The sequence below is a fragment of the Cibotium barometz genome, chromosome 8, assembly GCF_041138505.1.
Source record: "Cibotium barometz isolate CiBa-2024 chromosome 8, ASM4113850v1, whole genome shotgun sequence".
NCBI lineage: Eukaryota > Viridiplantae > Streptophyta > Polypodiopsida > Cyatheales > Cibotiaceae > Cibotium > Cibotium barometz.
In genome coordinates, this window is record NC_141053.1 from 749,480 (window position 1) to 757,414 (window position 7,935).

Below are 7,935 nucleotides of genomic sequence, written 5' to 3' on the forward strand. Positions count from 1 at the left end.
GCCTCTGTAGGTGTCTCTCCCTCTCTGATCCCCTCCCTCTCAAGAGACCCTCTCTATGTCTACGAAGCTCCAGCAGGTATAATCCGAGGCATCTCTGATCCTGGTATCTCATGACTCTAGAAAGTGGTCCGAAACCCTCTCTAAACAGGCAGTGAAAACGGCCTCGTATCTCATAATATACTGGACAGTGACATATGTAATGTAACTCTGTCTCTGGCTCCATCTGGCACAGTCGACAAATCCTGGCCTCAGCTGGTACTCCTCTGAATCTGCCAGTCTCAATCTCTAGCTGGTGTGAGGATGTGCGCATCTGACCAATAGCACACCGTACCCCAATAGACGAGAGAGATTTAGGCTGCGCCTGCTGTCCTGTCAACCGCCTCTCTCGTCTTTGTACCCGCTGGCCTGCAGCCGCTTGTACCAGTTGCCCTGCACCAGCTGTACCAGTTGCCCTCAACAGCTGTCCTGCACAGACATGCACCAGCGGACTTGCGAGAGAGAGGGAGAGAGAGAGAGAGAGAGAGGGAGGGAGGGAGGGAGGGAGGGAGGTCCTGTCAACCGCCTCTCTCGTCTTTGCTGTCCTGCAGCCGCTTGTACCAGTTGCCCTGCACCAGCTGTACCAGTTGCCCTCAACAGCTGTCCTGCACAGACCTGCACCAGCGGACTTGCGCCAGCTGTCCTGTATAGACCCGCACCAGCCGACGTGTGCCAATTGCCTGTACAGACGTGCACCAACCGACCTGCGCCAGCTGCCCTGTAGCCGACCTGTACCAGTTGCCCTGCAGTCGCTTGTGCCAGATGACCTGCAGCAGCAGTCGCCTGCATGAATCGCCGCCTGTACCAGCCTGCACCGACGTGCACCAGCCAACCTACACCAGCCTGTACCTGCCGACCTGCACCAACTGTCTTGTACCAATCCCTTCAGGCGACCTCACACTTCCTCTCCACGCAGCCAGCCGCCTCCCCTTTCCTAAAAGTAAGAGAGAGAGAAGGGGAGAGAGGTGTGTACCTCCAAAAATGGAGAAGACTCTCCCCAAACTTATACATAAGAAATTTTTAAGGCCCTAAGGTCCTTTTAAGTTTATTAAAACTTGTCCCTAGGGGCCACTTATGCCTAGGGACCACCCAAGGTTAAAACATTATAAATATTAAATCCCTTGGTTCCCCTTCACACTTGGGGATGTCCACACATGTTACCATTTGTCCGGGCACCCAAGTATGAATCGTGAAATATTTATCTTGCTCACCGACCACCATGCCCACACTTGTGCTGTACCAATTTCACAGGGTCATGACATAACCCCCTCTTGAAAAATGGCAAGCGTCCTCGATTGCAATCTGGTGATACAACAAGACATCCAAAGTGAAAAGTACAATATGGCAAGATCAGCGTCCCAATCGCTCTAAGCCATGCATATGTAGCAACATTCACTGTAAACCCATGGTGGAGTAATAGTCCAAGTTGTATACCACTGTGAACCATACACAACCACAACAGCCAATGTGACTAGTACACATATATCATAGAAGTCCCATAAACAGATGTACTGTTAGCCATCAGTTCCTTTGGGTGAGACAACAGCTGCACCAAGCGACCTCTAGATGTCATCCGAGCCTGTCTCTATCAAGGGAGCGGAGGTGCTACCCCCCTCTTGAGCATCAGGCAATGCTCCAGACCCATGCTCTGCTGAACTTGAATGAGCCGTAACAAGAGTCGGCTCCAACTCAAAGGCATCGAGATAAAGCTGCAAAACCTGAGGTGAAACTGCTAAGTCACCTTCCTCCATTCACTTCGCATCCATCGGTGAATAGTTCTTGAACTTCACAAGATAGCGACGGGAAACTTTATCTCGTACCTTTCTTTCCTTATGTGCTAGTATCTGCTCTGGAATAAGAACCTCATCAAGTTCCTCAACTTCCGGCTGAGCCTCATTTGATACATCCTTAGGCACATCCCCACGGAAAGGTCTAAGTAGACTCACATGAAATGCATTGTGAATCCTCCAGTGATCTGGTAGCTTCAAATGATAGGCCACCTCACCAATCTTTTCCAATACCTGAAAAGGTCCATAATAGCGCATGCTCAACTTAGGGAATAAGCGCTCTTTACCCTTCATCTTTTTGAGCCTAGCTTTCTCAAATCGCAAAAGAACCCAATCACCCAATGCAAATTCTAATGCACGTCTGTGACGGTCTGCTGCTTTCTTTTGCTTTTGTTGAGTTTTCCGGAGTGCCAACTTAACTCTCCGATAAGCTTCATCCATGTTCTCCACATACTGGTCAGCCTCAAAGAGCTTATCCTTTGTGTGCAAAATAGGTGGTACCTTCTTCCCTCCTTCCACAATCTCAAAAGGCGCCTTGCCTGTCGAGGTATGGACGGTGTTGTTATAAGCAAACTCCACCAAAGGAAGATACTTTTCCCATTGTGGCTTGTGCTCTGACACATAACACTTAAGAAGGTCTAACACTGTGGAATTAGCCTCTTCCGATTGACCATCTGTTTGTGGATGAAACGATGATGAAAACTTGAGAGTTGTACCCATGTTGTCAAACAACTCTCTCCAAAATAAACTCGTCATCCATGGATCACGGTCACTAATGATAGACGAAGGCATCTTGAAGATGTTCGCCATGAACAACTTCACCATGTGATCAACTTTGATCGTCTTACGCACGGGAATGAAATGAGCCTGCTTACTGAACCTGTATATGATAGTCCAAATCACATGCATCGCACTGGACAACAAAAGTCTTTTGGAGATCTGGTAATACTAATACGGGATCCGAAGTAAGCTTTTCTTTAAGCTTTTTAAAGGCTGCAATTTCCCGATTAGCCCATGGAAACGGAGTTCCCTTCTTAGTTAAAGCATGAAGGGGCGAAGCAATCTCAGCAAAATACCGTATGTACCGCCTGTAATAGGAACACAATCCAAAAAGTTGCGTACATCATGCACGGTCCTCAAATCTGGCCAATTGAGAATTGTTTCCACTTTCGAAGGATCCATACGGACTCCATCTTTAGACACGATATGTCCCAAGAAGTCTCTCTCTTCCAAGAAGAACTCACTCTTCTTGCCATTAATGACCAACCTATGCTTCCGGAGTTCTTCAAACACAATGGCCAAATGCTTCCTATGCTCCTCCTCTGTGCGTGAATGCACAATCATATCATTAAAGAATGTGTCCACAAACGCTCTATGAGGCCGGAAAATCCTGTCCATCATCCTGTTAAATGTGGCAGGAGCATTTGTCAAACCAAAGGGCATGACCAAGAACTCATATAGCCCAAAAGTGGTCCGAAATGCTGTCTTATGCACATCCTCGGGTCTAATGCGTATCTGATGATACCTGCTTTCCAATATGTCATCGATCCTTGGAATAGGGAATCGATTCCTGATGGTGTTCTTGTTTAGCGCCCTGTAATCTATACACATGCGCCAAGAATCATCTTTCTTTTGCACTAAGAGCACAAGTGAGCAAAAGGGTGATAAGCTAGGCTGAATCAACCCCTTTTTTAACAACTCTTGTACCTGGCTCATAATTTCTTCTTGTTGGGCTGCACTAATACGATACGGCGGTCTATTTGGTGGGGTACTCCCCGGAATTAGATCAATAGCATGATCTTCTGGCCTTTCCGGAGGAAGTTCTCCGTGTACTTCTCTAGTACACATGCAGTTACCCCCCATGTGCTTCCAACCAGAGGAGGCTTGTAGGCAGGAGAGGGGACTAAGTACAGCTCCACTTATTGGTGCACGGGGACCGTGATTTGGAGTTCCAAGCATTAGACATCTGGCAAGACATGGTTATCTTTTTGTATAGCAGAGATTATAAACTGGATCTCTTCCGAGTTCATTGTTCAAAGCTTTTAGGACGTGATGTGTTCCGTCCACTGTTGGGGATTATGGACGCGGTGTGTCTAGCAGCTCATCATCTATTCATGGAGTTCACTACACAATTGTGTGGGAATTCGTGGCCAACCAAAGTTCCTTGCTATTCGTGGTGGCATTTTGTTTGGAGAAAATAGGTTGGTGGGTGCTCTCTTCGAGGTGATTCCGGTATTCGCGGAGCTGGAGGGTCCATGGTTGCATCTTCATCAGCTTATCTTCTTCCAACTCTTGCACACTATGAGCTACAGAGGGGGTGTTAGAATTTATGCATATCAATGTTTTGGGAGTATTTTATATATTTTTCTCCTATTTATTTGTCATGTGCCAGTTGGCCAGCCCTAGAGGCAATCGGGCAACTCTCACATGGACTATATAAGGAGTTCCCCCATTATTCACTAACCCATCTATTGCCTTGCACAAGTTCAACATTCTGTTGCTAGCGTATTGCCATTGCCTGTGCATTCTCAATCAGAAAGGACATTTGTCTAAGGACTACTTGTCCAAGAAGAAGGACAAGGGTAAGAGAAAGTCTTCATCCCAGAAGAAGGGCAAAGGAAAGACACATGATAGTGACTTAGATACTTCCAGTGAATCATCTATGACTTCCAGGGCACTTCCGGACCGAAAGGACCGGGATGGTGTTGTTCTCTAGTTAAACAGATAGTTTCTCCCCATGTGCTTCCAACCAGAGGAGGCTTGTGGGCGGGAGAGGGAGCTATTAGCAACTCCATTTCTAGTGCATGGGAACTGTGAGTTAGAGTTCCAAGCATTAAAAATCTGGCAGGACAAGGTCAGCATTGGGAGCTATGAACTAGATGTGTTCCAAGTTCATTGCTTGGTGTGGCAGAGATTATGGATAGGACGTGTTCCAAGTTCATTGTTCAAGGTTTTTTGGGGACGTGATGTGTTCATAGTCCACTATTGGGGGATTATGGGCGTGGTTTGTCCGGCATCTCATGGAGTTCACTGCACATTGGTGTGGGAATTCGGAGCCAAGCATATTTCTTTGCTGTTCAAGGTGGCATTTTGTCTTGAGGAGCCAAGTTGGCAGGTGCTCGCAATACTGCGAAATGCTAGAGTGTCCACAGTTGCATCTTCATCACCTTATCTTCTTCAAACTTTTGCACACTATGAGCTGCAAAGGGGGTGTTAGAATTTTCTTCATCTCTGTGGCGTGGGAAATGGACCTTTAATTTGGCACACGTCTTTTATGAGTCATCGAGCTGATTTATGCCAGTCGACCAGTTCATGTTTAGTCGGCCAGCATCTGGCCTCCTTATATAAAGGCCTCCACTCATCACCTGTTATTCAACACATCCTCAAGCACATAGTAATGCCGAGTTGCTGGCTACACCATTGTAAACCTCTTGCTTATCAATAAAAGTGATCTTCTCTCTCTCTCTCTCTCTCTCTCTCTCTCTCTCTCTCCTCTTTTGTATATGCGTCCACCGGGTATACTCCAACACCGACTACATGCACACAGCTAGATGCCTACTTAAGCAGCGGGCTGTTAATGGCTTGAAGGGACACTTGAGCATCCCACCAAAGACTATTGATTCAGCATGAAAGTATCATGCGTTCAACCTCAAACTATAGAAGAAAGTATAAACTGGCAGCAAGAAAAAGAAAAGTAACAGCATTGCAAAAGATCAGAACTGCTCGATAAGTAGAAACTAAAAAACTAAAAAAACACAACACGATTCAGCATATCTCCACTATGAGATGACACAATTAACAAAACACAAACTCTCCTTGACAAAATGTTAACACAGCCCCTAAAATTACATACCAAGAGCGAAATCAACTAGCTCTGCAGCAACTGCAACTGCTGAGCCACTGGATGAGCCTCCAGGCACACGGGAGGTTGCAGCTGGATTAACAAGAGTTCCATAATGCTTGTTTTGACCATTAATGCTGTCAAAGACGAAGAATAGAACAGCATTTGATGTCATGACAATTCAAAAAACCAACTGAAAATGTCAACTTGAAAGGAAAACCACAATTCACCTGTACGCCATCTCATCCATGTGTGTTTTGCCAATGCAGGTAGCTCCTGCTTGAACAAGGGTTGCCACAGCAGACGCAGTGCGCAAAGCAGGCTCATGTGTGTTCTCCCAATCAGGGCACCCAAATCCAGTAACAAAGCCTTCCACATCAAATCTGCTTTGCAAGAAGTGGCGAGAATCATCAAAACATGCCATGAAAACCTCCGAACCTGGGATGATCGATCAGAGCCTTAGGCACTAAGCTAACAAGTTATGAGTGATGATACTTGGTGCCCTTACAATGTTCTCAACTAAAACCACTTTCTGAAATCTAATGGAAACACAATATGTTGACCCTAACCATAACTAAACCCTGGAGATGCCAGAATCCACTGAAGCTAGTAAAACCTACCCTTACAATGTTCCTACCGTAGCAGAAACCATTAAACCCTGGCCAAGCCATTGGTACCCTTAGCATGTTGTAGACTGTGGCATATTCGAAGATTTGGTAGACTCACATGTCTTTGACGGCGAAGGTGAGGCCGGTGAGGGGGTGGGGGGCGATCGGTGGGGCGGGCTGCGGGGGCGGGAGCAGCTCCAAGTGCCTGATGAAGGCCCCGAAGTCTTTACTTATTTGTTTCCGGCGCGATCGCGTGAGCAGGAGGATGCCCGCGATGCTCAGCCCCAGCAGCACCCACAGACTGTTGGGCGACGACATGACGGCGGAGTACCACGCCCTCGCCGAGATGCCGCTGCTGCTACTGATACTACTAGGACTAGTGGTTGTGGCGTCGCCGCTGCTGCTGTTGCTGCCGCTAACGCTGGCGCCGCCACCGGCACCCCGAGAGGAGCTGCTGGTGCCGCCGCCTCTGATGGTTGCCTCCTTCGTGAACATGGAGGCTCACGCCACATTAACACAACAACAAAGCAAGCCTCTTCCCGTCCCCTCCTCTCCTCCGACTTTGCAGGGGTGCCGCGTTCTCGTACTCCCGATTCCCGAAGAAAACATAAACCCTTGTATACAACGCAACTGCGCGTAAAATATCGTTATGCCTAGTTAGGGCATTCATTTAATAAATTATTATTGGATTGATTGAAGGATCAAATTACATACTGTGTTTGCCAATATCTTTTGTTTGATCTCCTTCTTGATCTTCATTAAACAAAAAAAAAATTGATCGTTGAATTCATAATGCCAAAATCTTTTGTTTAAACTCCTTCTTAACGAAATTACCAAACCCACAAGTGTCTCCTAAAAGAACAATCCCACGGACATCATGTGTGAAATTTATTATCCAATCACCAATTCGATGCAATTTTGTTGCTACCTCAATGTTTTTTAAAAAACCTCCACCTCCACCAACCCAAAATTGCAATCGTGTTTAATAAGTGAAAGGTGTGTGATTCACGTGATTGTGTAAGATATGTGATTTGTAAGAATAGTATCCTTCCATAAAAAATCAATGTGTTTTAATAGGGACAAAGACAAAGATTGTATGTAGCTTGTAAGAGCTTGGACATACTTGTTGTAAGAATAGTATCCTTCCATAAAAAATCAATGTGTTTTAATAGGGACAAAGACAAAGATTGTATGTAGCTTGTAAGAGCTTGGACATACTTGTTGCTAAAGCTAAAGATTGTATGTAGCTTGTAAAAGTTTTGATATACTTGTTGCTAAAGCTATTACACTATGAACAAGAGGTATGGTGACACATGCTAGCATAATACCTTGTTTAAATAAAATATATAGTAGCATAAGTGAGTTGAAGTATCAGGTTGTATTGGGTGTTGGGCATTGGTGGTAAGTAGATTTCACTGCTCGGCGAAAAAGGGTCTTCATGTCTTCCTCCGTGAAGTGTGTAGAATTCATGAATAGGTGACACCAAGTGGCGAGGTTAGACACAACTAAATGGGATTCAATGGAGTATAAGAGTGTGGTGTGTCTAAGAAGGAATAGCTTGGTCAAAGAAGAAAAGGGTGGCGAAGGTGGGTTGCCATGATTTGTTGATGTGGGCTAAAATGATGTGGAAGGTGGGTTGATGAGTTAGGGTCCGATAAAAAGA

At 45.9% G+C, this 7,935-nt stretch overlaps 1 protein-coding gene across 1 annotated transcript in view; it reads right to left on the bottom strand.

Annotated features, from left to right (window-relative positions):
- LOC147635816 (translocon at the outer membrane of chloroplasts 64-like) overlaps positions 1 to 6,918 on the bottom strand; it is a 46,875-nt gene extending 39,957 nt beyond the window's left edge. Inside the window, exons 1-3 of the mRNA XM_086801163.1 lie at positions 6,391 to 6,918; positions 5,895 to 6,047; positions 5,677 to 5,801 (exon numbers count right to left, since the gene is read on the bottom strand). Of these exons, the coding sequence (XP_086657289.1) occupies positions 5,677 to 5,801; positions 5,895 to 6,047; positions 6,391 to 6,767 (655 nt within the window). The 5' untranslated portion in view covers positions 6,768 to 6,918. The remainder of the gene's footprint in view (positions 1 to 5,676; positions 5,802 to 5,894; positions 6,048 to 6,390) is intronic.
- Positions 6,919 to 7,935: the final 1,017 nt, after the last annotated feature.